General features: G+C 38.9%; 1 protein-coding gene and 1 long non-coding RNA gene across 4 annotated transcripts in view; both read right to left on the bottom strand.

Moving 5' to 3' along the window:
• Positions 1-320: 320 nt before the first annotated feature.
• Positions 321-27,572, bottom strand: part of ccdc102a (coiled-coil domain containing 102A) — a 177,537-nt gene continuing 150,285 nt past the window's right edge. For all 3 annotated transcript variants that reach the window (XM_030414063.1, XM_030414062.1, XM_030414064.1), the window contains 3 exons: positions 18,323-18,493; positions 17,472-17,575; positions 321-2,952 (listed from right to left, as the gene is read on the bottom strand). In XM_030414063.1, coding sequence (XP_030269923.1) covers positions 2,820-2,952; positions 17,472-17,575; positions 18,323-18,493 — 408 coding nt within the window. In that variant the 3' untranslated portion in view covers positions 321-2,819. The remainder of the gene's footprint in view (positions 2,953-17,471; positions 17,576-18,322; positions 18,494-27,572) is intronic.
• On the bottom strand, positions 6,216-8,931 carry LOC115580120 (uncharacterized). The gene is made up of 7 exons (XR_003983820.1): positions 8,332-8,931; positions 7,502-7,570; positions 7,325-7,417; positions 7,129-7,224; positions 6,801-6,980; positions 6,553-6,641; positions 6,216-6,428 (listed from the first exon to the last, which is right to left on the bottom strand). It is a non-coding gene; the product is annotated as an uncharacterized LOC115580120 (long non-coding RNA).

Raw genomic sequence — 27,572 nt, 5'->3', positions numbered from 1 at the left:
TCTCTAATGGTTTCTATGAATACATTTCATTTATCCACATTACTTCCTAAACTGGACAAGATTGAGGGCCTAATTAATAAAACTGACTTCAATATTGAAAAATAAATATTTTTTGTTTTCTGTTCAAGTCACACTTAAGATCAACATGTGATGTGTGTTTGGTATTTCTCTTATCTGTTTAAACATCTGAAAACTAGACAGTTATTAAAATGATATACAGATGGGTTGTATACTAGATTAAATTTAAAGAAAATATATATTTTTCAGTTATCCTCCTTATGAATACAATACTGCATTGAAAAAAAAGACAGGGGCTAATGTTTGTTGTATATACAGTTGACATTTATAGAGCCAATACAAAAGCACTGTGGTACAGATCATTTATAAAAAAGTAAACCATAACCATGACAACATAAATAGTTCAGAATCCTGATCAGTGAAAAATATCTTGGTCCCCTTTCAGCGTCAGGGTTGAAGCCGAGGCAGAAAGTGACTTTGGATGGTGGTGGAAGAAAAAAGGCGTTTTTTATTGCTTTTACAACTGGATGGATCTACTACTAGTGTGGAGCTTTTTTTTACAGATAAGAGATTTAGCCCAGCCAAGTTTTTTTTACAAATAAATTAACTCTTTAGTCTGACACATGTTGTCCAACACTCTCGACCATTGTTGAACACACAGGCCATCTTACACGAGCCTGGGAGTATAAAGCCTACATGATCTCTAAGGGCCTGGGTTTCATTCAGTCTTTCCTTAAACCATGATGGTTTGAATGCTGCTTTAGTGGCGTTCCAACCCTGACTGAACACAGTCCTGAAGGAACTTCTGGACATAAATACTCGTCCAGGGTTTTTTTTTTTACTCGAGGAAAATTACAACATTTTAAAATACTGAACATCAGCATAAACAATGCATAAAAATCATATCAGCACCTCCAAACTCAGAACAAAAAAACCACAGAAGCTGGACATGTAGCCTCTGCTGTGTGGAAAGGTTTAGTTCAACTGGTGTATACTGTACTGTTGCTTTAGTTTCAACTATATCAAACATTAAGGACTAAACAGACCAGAAATAAAAAATCAGACACAAAAATACTTATTTCCAACTTTTGATAATTAATTTTCAGAGTTAAGTCTAAATTAAGGACCGGTCACACCATGCAGAAAACAAAATTAATCTTTACAACACTGGCAGTGTTAGAGGCTTGGGGGGGCAGGGGGACTACGAGTGGGGCTACATGTTGAAAAACTTTATCTGGTAAGCTAACCACTAAGACACTGGGAACAACTGTGCTGTGCTCTCAGTCTCCCTTGAGAGTTATTGAAGGGGGGAACCAAGGCTTCTAAATGTCAGACTTCACGGCCCTTAGCTCAGCTGCAAATAGAACACTAAAATAACACAGATTATACTCTGACAGAGGAAGGTTAAGTAAATGTGGATGGTGACATAGCTAAGCAGTTACCGTTGCTTCTGCCATTTTAGACTCCACTGTTCCTTCAATAGGTCAAGCCCTTACAGGTCAGTTTGCTGCTGGTTAAGAGAACTTATCAAAGTTCATCACCATTGGGGCTGTTGGGCTACCGTGCCATATTCTGTGCTAGTCTGTTTTTATTGCCAGATTAGGTACTTGTACATGCATGAAACAAATTTTCAACTAAAAGTATATGAGTTTGTCTTTGAGAAAGAAATAACATAAACATGAATTCAGCAATGTACAGAGACATCCTGGAAGAAAACCTGCTCCAGAGTGCACTGAACCTAAGACAGGGGCAACGGTTCATCTTTCAACAGGACACCGACCCTAAGCATACAGCCAAGCTATTGAAGGAGTGGCTTCAGGACAACTCTGTGAATGTCCTAGAGTGGCCCAGCCAGATTCCAGACTTGAATCCCATTAAACATCTGTGGAGGGATCTGAAAATGGATGTGCACCGACGCTCCCCATCCAACCTGATTGAGCTCGAGAGGTTCTGTAAAGCGGAATGGGCGAAACTGGCCAAAGATGGGTGTGCCAAGTTTGTGGCTTCGTATTCCAAACGACTTGAGGCTATAATTGCTGTCAAAAGTCCCACAACAAAGTATTAAGCAAAGGCTGTGAATACTTATGTACATATTATATTTTCATTCTTTACTTCTCATAAATTTGCAAACATTTAAAAAAAAACTTTTTTCATGTTGTCATTATAGGGTATTGTGTGTAGAATTTTGAGGAAAAAAACGAATTGAATCCATTTTGGAATAAGGCTGTAACATAATGAAATGTGGAAAAAGTGAAGTGTTGTGAATACTTTCCGTATGCACTGTATATGATATGAGGTAAGAATGACTGATTACACTAAAAGAATGATATGCTTATTAAGTCTTTTTATCCTGTTAATGCCTGTCACACTCCTGCTGGGTTGATCTTGTTGCTCTGTCTCTATGTATTTCCAGGCATGAATGGATCATAGTGTGTGTGAAAATGTGTGTGTTCCGTTTAAGCTGGGATTGTGCTTATCTTCAACTGAACAACTATGTGGTTTCTGTAAGACTCCTGAAAAAGAGACATACATAGGTTTATAATGATTTTTTCTACTGATCACTAACGTGGGCAGTAATATTTTGAGGAAATTGCATAAAATTTGCATGTGGATGCATGGACCTGCAAAATGTTATCATGACCAGAAATACAGTTTTCCCCCAAGAGCAAACACATTCACCTTTTTTGTGTGATTGCTGATGTTTGTTTAAAAGTATAACCTATATCAATTTGTGCATGTGTGCATGATTCTGTGTGTGTTATATGTGTGTGTGTGTGTGTGTGTGTGTGTGTGTGTGTGTGTCATGGGATCTGGAGCTGCAGTTCTTCATCCTCCTCGTCCATGTCACTGGCCGGGCCATCTTGGTTTTCAGCACTAAAACGAGCTGTTCGCATCTTCCCAAACAAACCAGGATTATGCTGCTGCCGCCGAAGTCTGGAAAAGAGAAACAAAGAAAGAGACAAAGAAAGAGAGAGAGGCGGAGAGAGAGGGAGAGACAGGGAAGGAGAGAGAGATGGGGGGGGGGGGGTGCAGAGGGTAAAAATAACATTATGATGCCAAAGAATATGACAGTAATGCAGATAAGTTGGATATGCAGATGTGTTGTGAAAATCTATGATAACATATGATAGCATAAGAAAGGGAACCAGTTGAGAGAAATGGAGGTTTATACTTGGTACCTGCAGTGTGACCTGAAAAGAGTCAACACATCACACCACTTTACACTCTGCTTGTAGTTTAGTTATAAATTTACAGCTTCAGGATGTAACAAGAGTAAAGGGCACACATATTGGTAGTGTATGAAGTGAGTCAAAGTCAGTATAAACCAGTGCCTACTAAAGCTAAAGTAATGGAGTTATCTCAAGTTTATATGTGCTGAGAACAACTGAAAACGCCAGGGAATATGTGATATACATGGCAGAGTTGATTTCAATGAGCCAAAAAATGAAAAAAAGTTTCCATTGGCCTCTGAGCTGTACACATTTCAAATTGATTTAAAAGGGCAATAAGTATTGATTCTACTCAGATGGTTTGAAGCACCAAGGCCTAAGCCCTCTGTCAGGTAGTCATTTTAAATCCTGGTGAGCATTTCAGTTGGTGTCTCCCCTGATCCGATGCTGTTTGAACAGACTGTAAGAAAGAGGACATTCACATCTCACACCACACACCATCTTTGAACAAAGACAGATGTCACCATCTCACCACATTCACAAACAACCACCTGTTGGCACTCGACTAAAGTTCAACACTTCGGTTGCATGATGACATCTGAGCCATCTACAACTCAGCAAACCTACATCTACATCACTAGCATTCATCTTCAACCTTCTTTTGGTTCATCTCTTCTCGTTATTTTTTTCTCCACACACTATTTCCCTCACCTTTGCTCCTTTTGATTGTCTCACCCAGGAACGTGCACATGATTATAAGCATAGCGCGCGCACATACTGCCTTATGTCTTAAGGCAGTAAGGCATACTGCCTTATGCCTTACTGCCTTAATAACACAATATGTAGATTAACTTAAAATTAGTAAACAAGTACTTATAGAAAGCTAACTACTTGGCTGTGTATCCTGTGTAGCTGTGAGTGATATGCAATTGCCATTTCTTTTGTGTCAGCAAAATATTGTCAACATGAGTTTAATCTCATCATAATAATACTGAGGTTTGGAAGACATGCAATTCAGCTGCAATTTATAAAAAGCAATAAAACACTGCACTCTAAAAAGTGTGACTGGGCTAAATTAATATTTACAAAATAAATACTAGTAACCTTTACATGAAAAAAAAGACTATGTGCAGTTTGGTATATTATTATGTTGATTTAATCAAATTTGAATGATCTATCAATTGCATTTTACTAATTTTTGTTTGAGTAATATCAGCTGAAAATCACTGAGTGTAATTTAATCATATTTTATCAGTAAAGTCAACAATGTCGAAAAATAAATACATTTTACTCAATGGGGACTCTTTGGTTTTAATCGCTGTACACTTCCGCCCAAGACATTTGCGCCACAGGGACGTTGATGTCACAACCGTAGTCCACCGCCATTTTCTCAAGGTAAGAGGCTTCAATAATAACACTTCATAGCTACGTTGCCCCAACTTGAACGTTGTTCTGCGTTACTGCGAGTTACCTAACAAGTTCACTGGCAAGTTTAATCAATATCGCGATTCAAAGTCAGACGGAGCTTTCACCCCTCCCCACCATAACAAGCTAGCTAAGGTGAGCAAAACAAAACACACGTTGTTCTGAGAGGTGAGTATAGTTACACACTTCGTGTTATCGGGTATGCTGTGCTCGACTGTCACTTTATACTTCAGTAACCATCAAAAGCGGTACATTTACTGGCTTTACTACTTTTCAGAGTGGTGGTAGCGGGTGGTGGCTCCTATACGTTTTTAAACACTTTTTACATTGGCCAACACGGTCAAGTTCCCCGGTCAACACAGCAATAAGACGTTAAGCCCTCTATTTATTCTGTGTCTATCGTGTTTTCAAACTGTTGGTTGTAGGTCGTGGTGACAACACTTTACACTAATGCAGTGATGTTGCTAGGTACGCGTCCTGCGTCCCTGACGCATTCAAATCTGAAAGGACGCACTAAACTCACTTTCCATGCGTCCTGGGGACGCACCTCATTTTTCCCATGAAAAACGATACATTGTGAACATTAAACAACTCGTGTTTAATCACAGTAACTGGCAAAAGAAACCTTGTTGTTAGCAGACAGGACAAGCGCTGTTTCAACCCTCTGCGCATCTACTCGACGCAGACGTGATCCCCTGTACAAAGTATCGCGACATGCTAATTTAGCCGCTACCAAAACAACTAGCCCGTCACCGCAGATCTCATTTCAACCAGGGGCGTCGCACCCGTGGGGGATGTGTGTGTTTCAACACCCACACTTTTCCCGGTGAGAGGGTTCAACACCCACACTTTTTCTGCAGTTCTGCACAAAGGCCTTACTGCGGCCGGAGCCACTTTTTCCGGCCGCTTAGTCTGCGCTCGCTGCGAGAAGGGTCTAGCTGCAGCCGCAGCCAAGCCAGAGCCGCTACAAACCACGCCCATTACAAACCACGCCCCCTACAAAACACGCCCATACAACACTACGGTGGCTGTGGAGGTCCAGAGCACTTAGAAAGCAAACACAAAGGAAACAAAGCAATAACCAGATCATTTTTAACAACTTTAACGGTTGATTCACAACATTAAATGCTTTTCAATGCAAACAATGTGCTTGAAACAATAAATATATACAAAAATAGAAAGTTAAGTAATAAAAAAAATAAAAGATTAGGATAAAAGATTAATCTGATAAAAGATTATATAGGACTGCTAAATCTGGTGCATGCATCTTTTCATTTTTTATATAAGTGACTAATGTATGTGCACAAGGTTATTTTAAACTCAATAAAATAAAATATTTACAATAATAATAATAATTAGTAGTAGTCATTTCGATTAAAATAGGTTGTTTCTACCAGCCGTTTTTCTAAGAGCCACACTGTCACAGAGCTTGGCCTACTACATCAGATGCCATAATTATCACTCTAAGGTGATGATTTCTTATGGGTTAACAGAAAAGACTGCTGGCCCTTTGACACAAATAAAATGTATTTATGTATTTATAAATATGACCATACACAGCTCTTTAAAATATGTACCTCAAAACACAAAAGTTGAGACAAATGAATTAGCCAGCAACAACCTTTATTGGCAATAAAATAAAACATTATCATTTCACAGACTATTTTTTAATTCATCCTACACACATACTAAAGCGTCTTCAAAAACTCCTCAGAGTCCAGAGCTCTTCTGAGTTTTTCAGCATATTTTTCTAGTTGCTGTAGAGCCTCCCTGCTCATGTTGTTTGTCATGTAATGAGCCAACAGCCGTTTTTCACTGATGAGACAAAATGGAAGAAAATAGCGATTAGTAAAAGGAAATTCACACAGAAAGGCTGTCATAAACAATGTAAAAAACAATACTTATAGGTATTAGCACTCTCCTTATGTATGTAACATACCTCAAGTCATACTGCAGTCCACATTTATACACTTCTGTGGCTCTGTCAATGGAAAATGCATGGACAGCTGAAAGGGCGTGGACTGTTGCCTGTGTCATGAGGTGAACAAAAGGACATCTTTCATTTAGACATTTAAGTTGTCTGTCATGTTGCAGTTAACAAGATATTAGTCATAAGTTAAAGTCTGACAATAATAACAATCATACAAAATATGTTAATATAATAAATAAAAAAGTTTCATAATTTACCTCTGGCAGAAGCACATCCATAACAAATGCCACGTGATTGTGACACCTGGTTGTCTGTGCTTCAACCAGGCTTGTGAAGAAGCCCAGCACTCTGTCCAGCTGCTCATCCTCCACAAAGAAAATGATCACCCTGCCCTTTGATGTTGCCCAGGAGGATGCAACTTTTTATGTGATGACTGCCTGTAAATATATATATTTCTTAGGAGAATGCTCAAATAAATGTACGAACACTAGGCTAACAGAAAATGTTACACTTAAATCATTCATTTAACATGTTTTGACCAAAATGAGTTACACTATGTGACTTAAATTCCATTTTCAAACTCACTTCAAGATGTTGCAGCAGACCGTTATCCTGAGTGATGAACGTTACATGAAGGTCACTAGTGACTCTTCTATGGTGTTCAGCTTGCTGAGCCCTTTCCTAAAATTTTATCAAACAGCATTCGGATGTTAAATGTAATTATTCTGGTTAAGTATACCAAATAAGATTTGTTGTTTGTTGATCCTTTGCATGTCCTTACCACAAGCCTGTGGAAAGATGCGTCTTCACTCAGGATCCCAACGTCTCTGGTTGTGGTGACCACATCATGTTAGTCCATGCTGTCATTATAGTCCTTAATCAAGACACACAAAGTCATGGCTTAGTGCACAGCTGTAAACACTGGATATGTTGTTCTCTTGGGTTAATCTTCAGTCACATTAACATGCTCTCTGGGTGGAAAGCTGTAAGGCCTCTTACTGTACATGTGGTCGGTGTCCTGTGGACTCTGCAGAAAGCAAACCATAACTGTGTCAGTGTGTTTTATGGGGATCCAGGTAGGATTGACATTTGCACTTAAAATTATCGCACCCACATTGCAAATTAGGTTTATTGACAAAATGTACAAACTTTCTGCTTTTTAAAATAAACAAATCAAACATGAACAATTTAAATGGATTCAAGAATATATCTGTCATTTTTGCAATAAATGTATTTGTATGTCACTTTCTGACATGCACTTAAACGTCACCGTTAACAAATCTCTAGCCAGTACAGTTATTTGAAGTGATATAAAACATGACCCTATTTTTTTATGTTTTTGTGTGTCAAAATAACACATTGATATGTTGAGTTAAATTACAATATTCTGCGTCTACGTGCCGTGTTCCCTCAATACTTCTGTTATCATCCCCTCAGTCATTAATCTGATTTTCATAACATAAAAGACGACACAAAATGGGTTTGCTTACGCACATTTTCAGTGTATCGGTTTGACGAAATGTGTTTTTTTTACAAATAGAGTCGGGTGTCTTTGAAAAACAGTCAATAATGCTCTTTCTGCCTGGCAAAAGACGTCTCAAACATTAAATTAAACGTCAACATCTTCCCAAAATGTAAACGACCTAACCTGAACCGGCATCTCCATCTTGTCTGCCTACAGGCGCTGCTGACAACTGCAGTTGGCGAACGTACGGTTAAAATGACATTAAGTGTTCAATGTTTACACCTCCTAACCGGGAACTTAAAAATAATATAAATGCGTCTCACCTGAACTGGCATTGCCGTCTTGTCTTGGCTGCATTTGCCTTCTTCTTCTTCTTCTTTGACTGCTTGCATTTGCTGCTGTGAGTTTAATCGTCCTTCCCGGCCACCGTAGCAACACGTGGGCGTAGTTTGTAGGGGCGTGGTTTGTATGGGGCGTGGTTTGTAGTGGCTTCGGGGGTCGCAGTGGCTGCAGTTGGGTATTATTGCTCGCTGCAGCTGCCTCCTCTCCCCCTCCCTCTCCTGTTGCTGCTTCAAACGTGACACCGGCTTTGGGACTGACCGGCTGATGATTGGCTGTTCTGCCCTAAGTCCCACCTCTATTGCTAAATTAGATTTATTGTTCAGCTCGTGCTGATGAGGCGGGATCTACCGTAAAATACCAAATAATAGCCGGGCATTTATTTGTCTCAACCACTTAACAGACCAGGAGTTTATTTGGGACAGGCGTTTAATTCCCTCCACACAAAAATCCGGGATGAAAATGTCACAAACTTCTCCAGCTTCTCCGTGAAATATCGAGAGTTGGAATTATCTGGAAACGGAGAGCAACCAAAAACAATGTCTGTAACGTTCTCTGATGATTATAAACGTTGATTACTCCTGATACGTTCAGTATTCAGGTCGGGACCAAACCACATGATGTGTTTTATAATGTTTTTATGTGTTTACAGCTGCTAATGTATGTAACGCTGTTACTGTGATGACATATTACAGTTAAATATTGAATCTGTCTATAATAACCACATCCTGACATGTAACTGATTTTTGATAATCCAAGTACTAATAATAACAATCATGACAAAAAATTAACAGAGACTGCAGATCACGATAAGAAGCTGCAACTGGCAGTGAGCAGCTCTCTTTTCTGTTAGCAGTGAAGTGACATAGTCCATGACAGAACATTATAAATATGATAATGTATAAAATAACATTTAATGGTAAAAAGTACAGTTGCAGTAGGCTTCTATTATAAATGTTATATTATAATTAAACAAATCAAAAAAGATGTCACATTTACATGTCAGGGTGTGGTTATTATAGACACAGATTGAATATTTAAGTGTCATTTATAACCCCCCCCCCCCCCCCCCCCCCCCGACCCAAAATTGTTTTAAAAAAACACCACCACATCCTTCCCCCGCACTTTTGAAAAGCTTGCTACACCTCTGATTTCAACAATTAAAAATATGAACTTTATAGTAAATAAACCCACGTTTCCACTGCTCGATGCTGTGCTCATTCGTGTCGATTATGTTTTAAAGTTTAGGGGACGTGCTGTAATGAAATAAATAAAACATAATCCAGTGGCGGTGATGAAAACTACATTGAATGGCAGCCGCCATTTTGTTATGCCCAAACGGTGCAGGTCAGCAGACTATTTGAATTTTAGTAATTTATTGTGGTGCTATTTATGTTGCTACAAAAATGCTGTTTGATTTGACTATCATGTGTCATGCCACTTTGACAGTTGTTTTGTAATAAACTTTTCAGATTTGGAATTTTATTTGTTTAATTTCAGATACATTTTGAACATACATGAATATATCCGTTTATTATAACCATATCATACCACCATCAAAGGAGTTTAACACTCAATAAAAGTTGAGGTTGCAGACTATCCTATTGAAGGTATCCTAAGTTTGGCCATATTATGTTTTTTATTTATATTAAATCTGCAGGAGGAAATGTTAGCCTGTGACTGTCTATAAAAATGTGTATCAAATAAGTGCAAATTTTTAATTACAGCAGTTTGTACACACTTGGCCACCGAATTAGACATTGTTTATCACACATTCTCAAAAATGTGACCATTCAATTAGCTCGTGCAAAATATTTTCATTTTTATACACTGATTATAAATAATGTGCTCTGCTCTTAAGCACCAGCTGCCACTCACCCCTATTTTCTAGCTGCTTAAATGTCAACATTTTGGGAATTAGCCTACTTTGTTAAGTTCAGTGATAAACGTAACATTTCAAATGTTTATTTTCTTTTCCTGGACCAGTGACTTTCTGGGGTCATAGCTGGTCCTCTGAAAACCTCAGTTAAGACGGGAAGTGTTTCATAAGACTGGTCTCTCAGACAGCACATAAAGGATCATTGACAGGGGTTTCTTTAAAAATAACACAAGTCTAAGCCTCCTAGCATAGCAAAAACTGCGCCATGACCTTGAGTAATATTAATTTATGTTATTTCAGGCTCCAAGCAATCCTACCATCAACATAACCAGAGACATTGTCATCCGGTGTCTGATGTTGTACCTTGGGGAATCTGCTGATCAGCTCTTTAAAGAGTATGATGTAAGTTGAAATGTATATCTCTTTATCTCTCAAGCTCTATTTAGGACCATCTCCTTCAGCTGTACAGTCTAAATTACAAAATGTTCTCATTATCTTAGGATACAGATGAAGACAGTGTGGCACAGGACCTTGCTGTACAAGAGATGAAAATCTACAGCATCCAGACTAATCTGTCAGAGGGTACAGAGGACATCGGAATCGTGATAGACGGAACAAAGGTCCTGACTGCTCTGGGTAGCTTTCCGAGGGCTTGTGCCATGCTCATTGGTTTGACATATGCACTGAATCTTGCCTATCCCAAGGAGCTCAGGTACACTTTTGAAGCCTTTCAGAAACTCTTCCTCGAACTGGATTGTTCAAAGCTTTCCCCAAAAGTCAACAGCCTCAAGAGCCAGCTTCTGGCTTAAGAGCCTAAATACACTGGAGTGCTCAGTAATTCTGTGCTGTAGTTAAGTGTTCAATTCTTGTTCAGCAAAAAAAACATTATTCATACTCATTTGAAGGTGTTGTATTTTGGACTTACAACTGCCACAAGTAACTGTTTTTGTAGCTTGGTATTCCAGAAGTAACGAGTAAATGATGATGCTGCATTATAACCAGGACAGTGAGAGTTGTGTTTTGAAAACACAGAGCTTCTTGATGGACTGTGAACACATGGCCATCAACTTAGGCCATATGGATGCCAGTGACACAGTCCACTTTCACAGAAGCAAAACCAGACACTCCTCGTGTTTTTCATGATTCTTCTGGTTGTTCTTGCAACACCACCTCACAGCTCCATGATGGAGATGGACAATATTCTGCTGGGTCTTTACCTGGGTTTTGTGGCACTGTTAGTTGTGAGCTCAAGCTGTACTGATCTGACACTGAGGAAGCTACCTGTGCAATTTGCCTGCCTCAAATAGCAAGAGCCTTTGTTTTTCTCCAGAAATATTTTATCACTCTGCTTGCAGGCCTCAAAGCTCCTGCCATTCTGGGAAAAAACTTTGGAAATATACATCTGTTTTTATCTGATGTAGTTGTTGATGTTTCACAGATTGTGGGTGTTCTGTAGGAATTACTGAGTAACTGTCACATGGTGTACTTCGAGGCTTTGTCTGAGTTTCAGTGCTGCAGTTAATTACTCTTCAGGTGTGTTCAGAAAAATGTGTCATATTCATTTGAGGGACTTGCTACTGTGATTCTGTTGTGTACACGAGGGATACACATGTTGTATGTTTTGATAGAGGAATTTGAATTTGCACAAATGAACGATTTGAGTGCCACTTTATTTGGAGATGAACTACCAAATGAATTACTTGACGCAGTGATTTCAGACTGCAAAAAAACCTTTAAAATTTTGATATGAAAACTGAAATTGTTGAGGCTAATATGATTTTTAAAGAGTTAAAATAAATCAAAACATCCTTGTGCTGACTTAAGTCTGGGATAAAGGCCATAATGTAAACACCAAACCTTGAATCACACCCAAAAGTCGTCTGGCCCTCAATGCTCACAAGTGATGGACAGAGCTCATAGGTAATTTGGCACTTTGGAGGAATTTGTAGATCTCTCTCATCTTTCCTTCTCACTTCATAATAAGCCTTGATCAAAATGCATAATAGTCAGATTGCCAGCATGCATATCCCTGTTGTACACATGTTCATGTCTGATAACTTATAGCCTTCCTCTCTAATTCTTTGTTTACACATACATTTTCAACAGATTTTTTTTTTTTGTTTGAAATGCACAAATACAAAGTTGCACAAATAAATGTTTACCTGCTGTTCTCCTATATGGTAATTTTGTTAACTGACCTTCAGTAAATTATTGCAACATGAAGGCACAATATTTAATAGATTCAACATAAAACAATTGTGGCAACAAAGTGACAATTACTAACATTAAATAGATTTTAAGTCATGTGATACCAATTATAAGTTGATTTGAACAATTAATTTATGAAAAGATAAAAAACAATTGCAGTTTATTTATTGAATCCAAATCACTCTTATCCTGATATTTCAAAAATGGCATCAATTTCACCCATAAAATTGGTAAATATTAATTAATACAGATAATTGGTAAATGTAAATTAATTCCACCTTATTAAATAGTAAATCTAAATAACTTTTTCACAGAAATTTAGTAAATCTAAATAACTTTTTCGCAGATATTTAGTATATCTAAATTACTTTTTTTTCAGATACATAGTACATATTAATCAGTTTTAACTGTAAAATTGATTTGGATTTACTCAACATTTGCCATATTATTAGTAAATCCAAAATATTTCAGCCAATGATTTCATTATTTTGCATTTAATAGTTTTGTTTAAATTTACTTACTCAAATCAATAATTTTTAATCAAAGTTGAAGGTCTTAAAATCTATTCAATTATATTAAGTGTCACTTTGTTGCCATAATTTTTTTAAGTAGACAATGGTCAAACTTTTCTGAGTGTGGTTTATTATTAGGCTGTTTATTGGAGAGCAAGTGCAAACTAGAAATACAGGCTACACATCTGAAAATGTGACAAAACCAAGAAATGACTACTGTGAATGTTAGTAGGAACAGCATGTTTACAACAGCAAAGTCACAGTAAACTCAATATCTGGAAGAAGTTTAAGATTTGTGGCAAGATAAACAGCCGACACAGACAGCTGTCAGATTACATTATTAAACTCTCATTAACAAGCAGTTAGCTTAACAAGCACAAATGGACACTCTTCTGAAATATGACTAATATTTAAGCACGTTGAATAAGTGGAAGGCGACTTGTTAGCCCCCACAAGGAAGTTATGTTAATGGATTTATAACTCGCAAAGTTCAAGTCGCTCCGCTGTCACGTCTCATCTACGTGCATGGTGGAGTTCTGATGAGGCAGCGGCTTCTCCCTCTCTATCTGTCTTCAAAACAAGAGCTTTACATTGCACCCCATTGGTGTTTAGAACTGGGTTCTTAGCGGGGGGCTTTTAATTTGAAAGTAGCGACAGTTCGTAGAGACAGGGCAGAGCCAAAGCGGACAGAGAAGCGGCTTTAGGCTCAACACACTAACAACACCATATTACGAAGAAATACGTGCAGTAGATAACCGTGGCATTTTTATACCGCCGGTTTTTTGACATCCCTTTGCACAACAAGGATTTATATATTCATTAAAAAAAACACACAAAAAGGGCACTTTATAATACGAGGCAAAAAGGGCAGGGGCTCAAGCACCCTTTGGGCCTTATGTGTGCATGTGCCTGGTCTCTCCTTTAAAAAAAAAAAAAAATCTGTTATTTTTTTGCCAGTATTTATGCTGCACATCTTTCCAGAAGACACAGATTTTTAGAAAAAAGGAGGCAAAGAAACACCCCTGTCTACATCATTGGAGTTGAAGTGGAGCAGGTGTACAGTTATAAGTTCTTTGGAATTACCATCACTGAGAACATATCTTGGTCATCACACATCAACATGCTGGTTAAAAAAGCACATAAAAGGCTCAACTTCCTATGGAAATGTAGGGAGGCTGAATTCTGGAGTCTGGTAAACTTTTACAGAGGAGCAATAGAAATCATCCTGCCTGGAAACACCACAAATTGGCATGGTTCATCCCGGCCCAAGACAGGAAGGCTCTACAGTGGGTAAAAACCACCGGAAAATACAGTGGCATCTGCTACCATACCACCAGGCTACAGAGCAGTGTCACTCTCCATGCTATGACACTCCTGAACTCCTCTTCCACTCCCCATTTTCTGAAATAGATGTAGCATAAAGGACTATAACATTGTTTCGTTTTTAAACCCTTCTGATTAAATAAATGACAATAAATGTACTTTACCTTGGAACCTTGTCATTTAATAACAGAGAGAGATATAATAGAGAGAGGGAGGGTCGAAGGCTTTCGCAAAAACATCCAAACACTGACTCATGTTGCCCTCATCACAGACAGAATCATGAGCAACCGCTGACTGAAAGACAATGTGTGTGTGTTTGTGTCTGTTTCAGAGGACTTTAGTTGCCATGTATTACAGATGTATCAAGACAGTAATGTTTGCAAGAGGTTTCTCCTTATATACACCACAAAAACAGATAATTTCGGCAACTCCCTAGGGACACCTGTCTCGCCCTCAGGGCCCGGTCATCCCATTAGTCATTTCAATTGAATCACCATGATCAGTGGATTTTCAATCAGAAAGAATTTAAATATAATCTCATAATTAAATTTGTGAATGTTGACATGCAGATTTGCAATGTTAACCATGACCATACCAACAGGTATGAACGAGGATGCGATATTATAAGTAGGCTTCTTGAATGACCTGTGTAAATTATTTTCCCATTAACAAGAGAACTAGCAAGTTAGCCATAGAAATGCACATCAGTGATTATTGATTGAATGTATTTATTTTTTAAATACACATGTTGAGTACTTGAAATTGTTGCAATTGCTTTCTCACTCTTATTTCTCTCAAGCATGCCCCCCCCCCCCCCCCCCCCCCCCCCCACACACACACACACACACACACACACACACACACACACACACACACACACACACACACACACACACACACACCAGGCTTTCCACCTGAAACACCTGCGGCCTAGACATTGTGGAATCTTTTTAAAATGTAACTTTAAGATGTTCTTAAACTAAAAGGTGTTATACAAGTATCTAACTCCTATCAGGAATACTTGATTAAGAAAAGAAGAGCATGTGTGTGACATGGAGTATGACCTTTACACTAATATAACTGTGAATGTAGCAGTGCAGTGTGTGTAAACTTTAAAGCTGTTGTCTGTGAACGCTGACAAACAGTAAATGCTCCAACTCCTCAAAACCCAAGTCTGACTTAGTGACAACTGTGACCAAACTTCGCACTCAAGAACCAAAAGGTGGCTTTAAATTTCTTTGAAAGACACATCTCTGTAGCAGTTGCTGCCCTCTCCTCATACTCTTACTCCTCAAATAAACCACAAGACAACACACACACTCACAGGCACATTAACACAGACTAGCTGAGGACTCGATAATGATCCAATTTTAAAGCTTATTACCCTCTGACATACTGAGTATGATATATATATATATACACACACACACACACACACACACTTGTCATGCATTCAAATGGAATGAAAAAAAAGCCAGAAGAAAAGCTTAACCTACAAGAACACACAGAATTGTGTCAGTTCCTGAAGCTGTTACCATGCCGACACGCCTTTCACTCCTTCTACAGAGCAGAGCAACAAGAGAGCTGTCTGTTACTATGGTAACCTAAGACTGGGAGCTCAGCGATTGGCTGATGGGTGGTGGAGCAATGGCGTGGAAAGAATGGAGAGAATGCAGAGGGAGAGGCAGAGAGCAAGGAGCTGAAAACTGTGCAAAGCTGATATTATGTTAGAGCTAAACTAAAGGATGGGCAACATACTAAGCACAGGAAGCTAATCTCTGGGGCTCAGTCTGACAGCACAGACGCGCACACACACACACACACACATACACACACATGCAGACACACAACAGGCTGTATGTGTGAGGTGTCTTCATGGTTGTCTAGTCATGTTTGGGAGTGTAAGAGATGGCACCTTTCTTAGAGTACAGAAATTCCACTGTTTACTGTGCGTTAACATGGCATTATCCACTGTCTTTGTAGATTTTAATTTAAAAACGTCTAGGAGCCTAGAATATCTTAAGGGGAGTTTTGTCTTCTGGTATCTAAGAGTGGCCTTAACTGAATATGCACAGTTTAAAAAGGAACTCTGTTAGGTGTGAATCAGGAAGGACGGGCGAAAAATAGAAATTCAAGAGTATATTTCGAAAGCAACAATACTAGCATTAGAAGTGATGTTGTAGAATAATATAATATATAATAAGAAATAAGTAATAATCAATCGATAGTAACGGCTGTGTTTGTTAAGTAATAATCATGTGTGAAGAAATAATGACAGATGGTTAAAAATGTATGTAATTTGACATCAGTGGATTGAATAAGCACCTCACAGTTGTAATGCTGTGATGTAAAACCTTTGAGTGTGAAATGTTCAAGGAGGGTAACGTGCAGTTGGAGGGTGTTCAGAAGAAGCTCAAGGCCATATTCTGCAAAGCACTTCTGCAAAGCGCCAATGAAGTTTTGGGTCAACGCCATTTTAGTCCATCTCAGAGGTCTTACAGGAGGCACATCTGTACTGAATGCAGCTTTAAGGCAGCAACATCCACTCAAGGACGAACACCTCATTAGCAAGCGTCCAGCATATCACTCCAAAGGGAGAGCAAAGCACGTCCCCAGTAAGGACATAGTCATAGTGGATGTTAGCTGAAATAAGAGCACATAATTAGCCTCATGTAAGAAAAACTGCCTTATCAGCGATACAGTGATTGGATGAGTCATGGGGCTCACCCCCCAGTCCTGGAAATTAATTTTATTGGTGAACTTGAAACTCTGATAAACCTTTTTAAACAAACAAAGAATAATAAGTTCTGACACGACAATGTGGTAAAAAAGATTCTGAATAGGAAATAAACTGCCAGTAGTGACAATGAAAAAAAGAAAACATAAATGAACAACTATTCTATCTTAGCGGGTTGAATCACTGCTTTCAGGAAAGTCACAGCCTTGTATTTTGACACTGACATCAGCTCTCACCATCAGTGCATTGACAAGGAAAAATATTGTTTCCATTACAAAGAAAAAAGATCACCAGTGTTTGTCTGATACTGTTATGCATTCAAAACCAATTCACCTAGCTGACTATGCATGGGGTTATACACATGGCATCAGTGTGTGTGTGTAAGATTTAGCATGTTAATATCACTATTAAAAGCTGCCATGTATGGATTCAAGAGAGCTATCCCGTGTGTGCGTGTATGTTTACCTTGACTGTAAGTGTTCCAGTTGTACCTGCAGGTTCTCAGTCTGTTCCACCTGCTCATCCAGAGACCTCTGCAGCTTCCTGGTCTGGTTATGAGACTCATCCAACTTGACAGACAGACACATAGACACACACAGAATACACACAACAGGTAAACAAATAGGCTAAAGACCTGACTACATGAAAAAAAAAAAACTAATCATAAAACACACAACAATGCTGAGTTGCAATCATGCACATGCATCACCTCTCCCGCTATAACACAAGGTCAATTGAAAAATGCCAGCACTGCATCTACTGTAGAAAGCACTTTAGACATTATAAACTATTTTAGGGAGCAGCACTCTACTGTCAGTCAGGTAGTATTAGAGCAGACAGATGTATCATTCATCAGCCAATTTTGGCACAGGAACATATTCTATCGGCCTGCATGTTGTTGGATGCTTGCTGTAATTTCACTCGATTAAATTCCCAGTGAAGATAACTACTTCAGTACTGATGTCATTTTAGACATTTAAGTTTATTGTGTAGTATCCTGCCTCCGGTAGAAAAGCAGCATGGAGACCAAACAGTGTTATGGTGGTTACTTTTTTCTATCTTTGAGTTCATAGTCTCTTTCAAACTCAACACCGACAAAACAATGTTCTGAGTGCTGCTTGAATAAAAACAGATGGAAAAAGTTACCGAATTTAGCATCGGTTTATGTTTCTATTCCCCGGCAATCAGAACTGGAGCTCTGTAACTACTGCAGATTAATTTGACACATGAATGGATGCCGATTGCACCCTTTCACACTGAAGACAATAGTTTATGACTGGAATGTAAGAAATTACACTAAACAGCCATGTCCCGACCTCATCCTCAGCTTGTCCCAACTCCTTTTTTAGCTCCTCCACCCTCAGGCGTAGCTTCTTGACTTCAGCCTCATGGCTCTCCACCCTCCGATTTGCATGGGAGAGCTCTGCTGTCTTCTCCTGAAACTGCTTCTTCAATTTAGAGTGAATATGGCGAAGGTCAGCCAACTCCTAAGGACAAAGCAGACAGGCAGAGCAGACAGGCTTAGAGAAAAGAAATTCCACCAAAGGTTAGCTGAATAATCAATTGTTTCAAACAATTTATGAAGTATATTCATGAAAAGTGAATCAAAAGGGACAGTATAAATGGGTAAGGTGTAAATTTTCCATCTTACGCAAAACATCTTGTGCAAAACTATGAGTGTATTCCTATTACTATGAATATGCTTCATAAATGTACAGAGACAAGTAAAAAGGAGATAAATTAATGTAAACAACAGAAAGAACCGAAGTTTCAGCTGAGTTCTGAGCTCAATCAGAGCCAGAGCTGAACACGAACACATACAGGCCCATTCCTATATACAGTCCGTTACCTGGCATGCAGCTGCAAAGATACACTTTATACATTGGCTGTTGTGGGCAAATAAGCACAAATGGCCCACAGACAAATGCATGCCAATGATGCAAGGTAAAAAACACCAACTCTGTTTTTTTCTCCATCCATTTATTGGACTGTAATTTGAGGTAACTGTTGTTGAGCCAACAATAAGCTCTGCTCCACAGGTTTGCATTGGGATTAGCTAACGATGTCTGCAGCTGGAGCTAATGGTATCACCAATAATGCACTATTGTCCCTCACTGCACTTTCATGTACTTTGATGGTGCTGATTTAGCCTCCCTCTCTACTATCTGAAAATTAATGACTACCAAGACAGGGCAGCTTCCAAGAAGCTTTGCTGAACTTGCATGGCAATGTGATGGAGAGAGATAGGACAGGAGAAAGAGACCTAAATCATACATTAGATCACCAACATGTTTGACTGACATGACATTTCATGCATCTGTGAGCTGTTTAGTTGAAATGAGGGAAAAATTAGCTGCCTCTGCCCTGTTTGTTGTAGCCAGTGAGCTGGTTATAATGAATAAGTGGCTGCAGTGCAACAATTCACATCAATCCCTTTGAAGCGATAGTTCATTTTTTTTGAAGTGGGGTCATATAAAGTACATATCTATAGTCGATCTGTTTCCTACCATAATCACCGATCAGCGCAGCTTCAGTTTGGAGAAGTAAAGAGCCACTCCAGCCCAGAGGCTCAGCTTTGTACTGCAGTGAATGGGGTCCGTTCACTGCAGTACAAGCGAAATTAACCACCTAAAACAAGGCTCACCTAAACATTTTTGCATCAGTTCAAGTGTACGTTGTATAGGTAAAATTCACACCGCTTTACATCACCGTCAGACCGCGCTTTCTTTTGGCACTCTATTTTCTCAACTGCAGAACCTCCATATCCCTATGCACTAGCGTAACTGGACAACAGCTGATCTGCGAGCGGCGGAATACAGCACGAGGCCCAGCTGCTGGACGAGAGGTTTACTTTCCGCATTGGCACTCATGCGTAGGGATATGGGGGTTCTGTGGTTGAGAAAATGTAGTGCCAAAAGAAAGCGTGGTCTGACGGCGATGTAAAGCGGTGTGAATTTTACCTATACAATGTACACTTGAACTGATGTAAAACATTTTAGCTGAGCCTTAGCTGAGGTGGTTAATTTCGCTTTTTTGCTGGACCCCGTTCACTGCAGTACAAAGCTGAGCCACTGGGCTGGAGCAGCTCTCTACTTCTCCAAACTGAAGCTGAGCTGATCGGTGATTACGGTCAGAAACAGATCGACTATAGATATGTACTTTATATGACCCCACTTCAAAAAAACCGAACTATCCCTTTAACATCCAGTACTTAGTCCACACAGGAATACTGAGTTGTACTGAAAACTCCAACTCTGGTTTTAACAGTTTGACAGACTAGGGATCAAAACAGTTTTGCATCAGTTGAGACATTGGGTCTTTCTTTGATGGCAAAAACGTACATACAGTTGTGGTCAAAAGTGTACATACACTTATAAAGAATATGTTTATCATGGCAGGATTAATTTCCACTGGTTTCTACAGCTCTCATGTTTCTGTATTGGAATGAGTGGAACTACTTTGTCACGAAAGCATTGATGAAGTTTGGTTCAATAATTAATTTATTATAGGTGTTCTGAAAATGTGACCAAATCTGCTGGATCAAAAATATAGATACCTAACCCAAACCTTAGCCCAAACCCAAACCCTAACCCTAGTTGACTGATCAATTTAAGTGATTAAGCAAGTTGTGTGAATCAAATGTTCTTTGTTGCATGGCGTCTTAACTTCTTCTGACTGATTCTGATTGACAACAACTGGTGACTTTTCTGGGCCCATTTAAATAGGGCTTGTTTGAATCACCCATTCCACTCAGCCACAAAAACTACAATGGGAAAGTCTAAGGAGCTCAGCATTGATTTGAAAGATCACATTTGATTTGATTTGCAGAAGTCAGGAAAGTCACTTGCAGCCATTTCAAAGCAGCTACAGGTCCCAAAATCAAATGAACAAACAACTGTTTGTAAGTATAGAGTGAATGGCACAGTTGTGTCAATGCTACGATCAGGAAGAAAACAAACTATCACCTGCTGCTGAGAGAAAACTGGTCAGGATGGCCAAGAGTCCACCAAAAAAGCAAGTCTGCAAAGAATTAGAAGCTGCTGCAAGACAGGTGTCAGTGGACACTGACACCATCACATGGACAACAAAAAAAAAAACCTTTGAAGGAAACCTCTGTGGTTAGATGAAACAAATCGAGCAGTACTCCAATATGTTTGGAGGAGAGGAGGTGAAGCCTATAACCCCAAGAACACCTACTATCAAGCATGGCACTGGTCGTATTATGCTGTGGGCCTGTTATACTGCCAGCGGATCTGCTGCTATAACGCAAGTAAATGGAATAATGAAGGAGGAGGATTATCACCAAATTCTTCTGGAAAACCTAAAATCATCGCAGAAGATCGGGTTTTGGGTGCAGTTTGGTGTTCTAGTGGGACAATGATCCAAAACACACATCAAAAGTGGTAAAGGAATGGCTGAATCACACTAGAGTTGAACTTTTGGAATGGCCTTCTCAAAGTCCTGACTTGAGCCCAATCGAGAATATGTGACTGTGGTGAAAAAACAAGTCTGTGCCAGGAAGCAAACAAATGCAGAACAAACCTCACTGATTCTGTTGAGAGGAGTGGTTAAAGATTCCACCAGAGGACTACCAGGAGCGTGTGGATGGCTATCCTGAGGTCAGAATGACCAAGAGACATTTAACCAAATATTAGAACTACCATATGTATATTTTTGAACCAGCAGATTTGGTCACATTTTCAGAAAAGGAAAAAATTAGAGTTATAGAAATCATTGGAACTGAAAACTGCAATGATATATATGTTATTTACAATTTACATCTAAACTTTTGATGATGAATGTACATATATGAGGGGGGTGTGATGTTATATTGCCAGTAAGAGGCAACATAACAGTAGCTGCATCCGTGCGTGCGTGCGTGCGTGCGTGCGTGCATGTGTAGAATCAGATGTGGGAAATAACTGATCTACATGCTACAGCTCATTTAGACAGCCTCCCTCCAGTTAAACTCCCTCCATGCAAACACACTAACAGAAAGAAATATTACATTTCTCCCTCCCCCCTCTGCAATACTGAATTTAACATTAATGAAGACAGCAAAGTCTCTCTCCCTTTGCCCGCACAGACAGATACACACATACACACACACACACACACACACACACACACACACACACACACACACACACACACACACACACACAATGAATAGCAGAATTGGGTTTATAATCAGGGCTGCCCAAGACAGTGGGGAGGGGCTTTTGGGCACTTCTCCAACTAGATTGGTCAGAACAGGTCAGCTCAATAAAATACTGAGGCAAGGAAGAAAATGAATCAATGAAATCAATTACCATGATCTATTAAATGATATTAAGATACCAGTCATCACCACACAACAGACTGAACTCAGGTTCCAGCCTTGGTTTTTAATTCTCTACTTGTTCATTTGAATGTCTCACAAATACAATAAGTAGAAAAGGTGGCACCATGCCGCCTTATCAACGACAACGACGACATCTACAGAGACCAAGGGGATGCTAACATCTCCCGGATCTCATCAGCTTTCCAGTTGCACATCTTGACGTCCGCGGATAAAGTGATGGACTGACTGCTGTTGTTGTGTCCACAGACTGTGTGGAAAAGTTACTTCGGGTGAAAAATGACAGAGAGTCCAGGCTAGCGAACATTAGCTTCTTCATTCACCGGCTGCAGGGAAAACACACCCCGTCATCAACTCACTCAGCTTCTAGAAAAAAAACTTCCCTCAGGAGCCCTGTATGGTCTCTGAGTGCCCCCTATAGGCATGAACAGGTTAAACACAGCACCCTGTGAACATCAGTGGCAACACAGTACAAAAGTACCTTCTCACTGATACAAATCTTGCTTATCTTACTTTGTTTCTTTTAAACACCACAGCTCCTCCCCTGTAGCTTGGACTTAACACATTTTTCTTTCTTTTAAAGTTCCCTTCTTTGAACAATGTTCACCGTACAATGGTAAAAAAAAAAAACAATGCAACCTCTGATACTTACAAGGTCTCTAACTTAACCACCTTGAGTGAAATAGGATTCATGTCCATGATATGAGATTTGAGTCCCTTTCTGTAAGTCCATTATAAGTCCAGATGTTGAGGAGGATGCAAATTTCTTTTAGGGCGTTCCACGCATCCTGAGCGTGAGGAATCATTCAGAACTCGGTCAGTCTCCACTGAGCTGGGGTGATCCTCAGGTGTCTGCTCACAGACCACAGTGACAGTCTCAGTGTCCTTTATTTCAACTCCAGGATCAATTGGGTAATCCCAGACTCCTTCAGTGTCAGTCAGAGTTTGTTCTGGAGTCACACTCTTTCTCTTTGCATCCAGCATCTGATTTACATGTCTTTTTACACATGTTCCATTTACAGACACCAAGTATGTTACTGGACCCAAAACATCAGTTATTACACCATCCAACCACATCTCCCCTCTCCTGTAGTTCTTTACAAGCACTGCCTGACCTACTGAGAAGGCTCTGAGTTTCCCCTTACTGCTTGATCTGTTTGGACGGTCCGGGACACTTCTGGTTTCACTAGAGACTGTCTAGTGCGGACAAATCTGTTCAAAAACAGCTTTGCTGCACACTAAAAAATGTTGGGTTCTTTTGGTAACCCAATTTATGGGATGTTAGTGTTGGGTTAAATTGTTGGGTTATTTTTTATAAAGAGTAACCCATTTTCTGGGTTATAGGGCTATTATTTTAACCCATTTCTGGGTTTTCAAGGATATGCACCATTTTTGGGTTGTTTTTCAGAGAATAACCAATTTTTTGGGTTAGAGGCTTGTTTGTTTTTTGTTTGTTTGTTTTTTTAATTAAAAAATTATTTTTTTCTTGACGGGGAGTATTTTATGGAGTAATCTCATTAACATTATTTATAATCACACACCTTATGTACATGAAATGTGTCCTTTACCTTTTAAAGAGGTACTAAATACTTAAGCATGCTGTATATGAATACTGTGACCATACACAGCAATGTTGGTGGTAATAATAATAATAATAATAATAATAAAAAAAAAAGAAATCATGATTCGATGTGGTGAAATTGGCTCAATGGCTGTCTGCCGTTTGAAATAAATTCTCTGGAGAGAAACAGTGCAGTGAGCCTGGAATCCTTAAAGAAGAAGAAGAAGAAGTGCAGTGGGCGGAGTTCGAAACTTGTGGTGTAGTTCAGGTCTCAACTTCTCGTTTGACTTGAACCCTAAACCTAACCACGGAATACACAGAACTAGTTTAGGCTCTATGCCGAGCTCCACTACTTCCTGAACTTAAACAGGCTCCTTTACTTTCTGACATTATTGGACAAACTGATTAATCCAGGTGTGTCTGACTCTGACCTCAGTAGTCACAACAATGGTCAGACACACCTCCCAGCTGGCATTCGATTGATGTTAAACGTTTAAATGTTGTTGAAATAATGTCAGTTTATGAAAAACCACTGATTCAACATCAAAACAATGTTGAACACCAAATAGTTGAAGTGGTGTTGTTAACTCACTATGGATTCAACATTGAAATATCAACAATTTTTGTGTTGTATGTCAAATCAACATTATTTTTTACAACCATGACTTCTAAACATTTTGCTGAAATATATCAGCAGAAAAATAACGTTGTTCCAACATCCAAACAATGCTGATCAATTAACTGTTGAAAAAGTGCTGATAAGAAATAATGATATAATGTTGAAAGATCAACTCTGAATTAAACATTTGTTGAGTCATGATAAAAGCGCTTTCTACATCTCCTGGCGTACTTTAAGAGAACTAGAGCTGGATTCTATTGGCTCTGATGGTTTCGAGACAACACCTGCTTGCACGAAGTGGGTCTGTGTCGTCATCGTCAAGCTAAGCAGATTTTGACCTGGACCGGTTCGGACTGTGGTTGAATTTGGCGGTAACAATTACAACTCTAGATTAAGATAGTGAGATTTAGTACGTAAATACATCACTTAAGTACAACTTAGTAGAATTAAGTAATTAAAGTCCTGTTATTTCTATTGTTTTAAATAGGGATTATTTAAAAATAAACTTAATTTATATAGCACATGCTAAAATACAATAAAATCGATCATAACAAATAAATTGCAATCATAGCCTATTAAAACAGCAACAATTTGATTGGGGAAAATGGTCTGAAATGCATTTGACATTTGAGGAAGACAAAATGTATTTATTTGATTTAATTTTTGGTATTTCTATTGGCATCAGTTTAATGTAGCCTATAAATTTTTTATTTCTACTTAAGTGTTGAGCAGCTGCAGGGATAATTTTTTATTCCGAGTTAATTTCTGATTCACCCTCGAAGCAGAAGGCGGCGCTGATGTGCATACTACACTGATTCCTTACCGCTCTTTGAAAAAAACACAGAAGAAGAAAAGCTGGAAGTTGCAGAGAGACAGTTGGCGGCAGGAAGCAACAGGAGGCAGAAAGTTCGACCTACGGGGCAGAAGTCAGGACTTACTGTAAGTTTTGAATGTTAATACTTATTCACTTTTACTTTTACTCCATGGATTGTAATAAAGTATTTTTACAGCAGAGGCAAAACTCCGCTAGCCACCATGGTGCTAACTAGCGAACCAATTACAATGAAGGTAATGGTTAGCTGCTAGAACTAGCGAGCTAATATTAGCTAACCTAGGTTACAGCCTGATCTCTCAGAGGAGCCAAGCTCACAAACAGTATATTTTGATATGTGATGAATGTATTTCCCATCATTGCATCTCTCTGTTCCAATTTCAAGAAGTCAAGACAGAGTTGAGGAAGATAACTGGAGATATGACCTAAATCATATGACCTCCCACATACATATATCATTGTTTATTCTACTTGCCAGTTTGATCAAGGTAAAACTTTTTGCCGTATTCAATTCAACAAGCCATGAATGTGTTCTGTTCATAAATACCATCTTCCTAATTGATATTTAACCTTTTGCACTGCACAGATAATATTTTACTAAACTTTGTATTTGCTTGCAAAAAAGAAAGATGATTGGTCTAAAGAGTCCAAAATTTCATTCAAGATTTGTCTTAAAAACCTGTTAAAAACTAATAAGTTTACTTGAGCTATTTTCTATCAATAGACATTATAAATTGTTTTGAGGAAAACTCGTTATAATTTCAAAGCAGTGTTAGCTGTAGTCTGTGATATTTGGGTGAGCTAATAGTAATTAACTTGTTATATTAAGTAGTAAGTATAAGCAATTCTGTTTCAAAAGTTTTAGATGGTGGTCTTAATTTTTCTCTTTTTTTTCTTTTTTTTCTTTTAGGTTGCTGGTTCCAAAATGATCTGGACATGTAAGTTGTGCACAGCTTCTTTCACCTCCAGAATACAGTTATTTAGACACCACAGGCTGCAGCACAGCCACTATTCCAGAATCAGCCTTCGTATATGTCTCTATACTGATTGCATTTGTACATTTCCCCTTCATTAGAAAGATGATGGAGACCACATTTTTCCCACGCCGACAGACCATAGTGATGTCCTGCCCAGCAGTGAACGAGCTCATGGACCTCTGGCCTGCTCTCAAAATAGAATCTTAGGTAATATGGATCAGCTCTCTCTTTTAAAGTGAAAATTGTGATTCTTACTCATCTGGCCGCTTCATGAATGTGTGCTAGATTCTTCAAATTGAACCGTTTTTTTTAAGTGTTGTTGCTGTATTCTCCTGCTGTTATTTCAATGTAGTTGTATGCAGAGTTCTAGCGGATTTCGAATCAGAACCTGCCCAACACATTCTATGCTGAGCATGACCACCATCTTCCTTGACTGATGACCTTATTCAGACAGAAGGCATCAAAAACTGGGAAGACAGCAGACTGGCTGAAATTTCAAAAATCCACAATGAACAGGTACATAGATTATTACATATTTCATAGGTTGAACCATCACAACATTGAACAGGTTCAATGATTCAAATGAGCTTTGTGAATTTTGTAATTAGTCCACTTTGTGTTTGCCATTTGTCTGATTGCATTAAAGATGTGAACAGGGTATTTGTGAACATATGTTCTGATTGGACTGTTTAAAATCAGCTTTGTTCAGTAAATTCTTCAGTGTATACAATTCTGTTTTTATCTGAATAGAAAATCCATGACATCCACACCAAGCACTCTACTGTCCTCCACGCCCTTCCTGTGTATCTGTTCGAGGATGTTTCTGGATTTTTCAGAACCTGCACAGTGAGTCTCCTGAAGTTACTGACTACTGTCTATTATGTAAACAGTTCATCAAAATAACATGTTTTAGGACTTACCTTTGTTATTTTACCCATACAGTTTTCGTATATGGTCTGTTTTCTTTCTCTTCCCTACAAAGGAACTGTATTGGCGTTATGTTCAGAGTGATAAGATGTTCTTTCCCATGGAACTAAGGCAGGTTTCCATGTATGCACAGGTGCTGTGGAAGGCATGCTACACTGCTGTTTACAAATGTCACACAGATTCACCTTACTTTCAATATCTTCATCAAGGGTAGGCCACCAAAACAAACACCAAACAACTCTTCTGGAGAGAGATTTAATTTTTACCATACCCCAATGGCTGTCATGTTACTCTGACAACAACCTGCTT

Source organism: Sparus aurata, chromosome 4 (genome assembly GCF_900880675.1).
Source record: "Sparus aurata chromosome 4, fSpaAur1.1, whole genome shotgun sequence".
In the NCBI taxonomy this organism is placed as follows: domain Eukaryota; kingdom Metazoa; phylum Chordata; class Actinopteri; order Spariformes; family Sparidae; genus Sparus; species Sparus aurata.
Note: the sequence above shows the minus strand (reverse complement) of the source record. Positions and strands in the feature narration are given on the sequence as shown.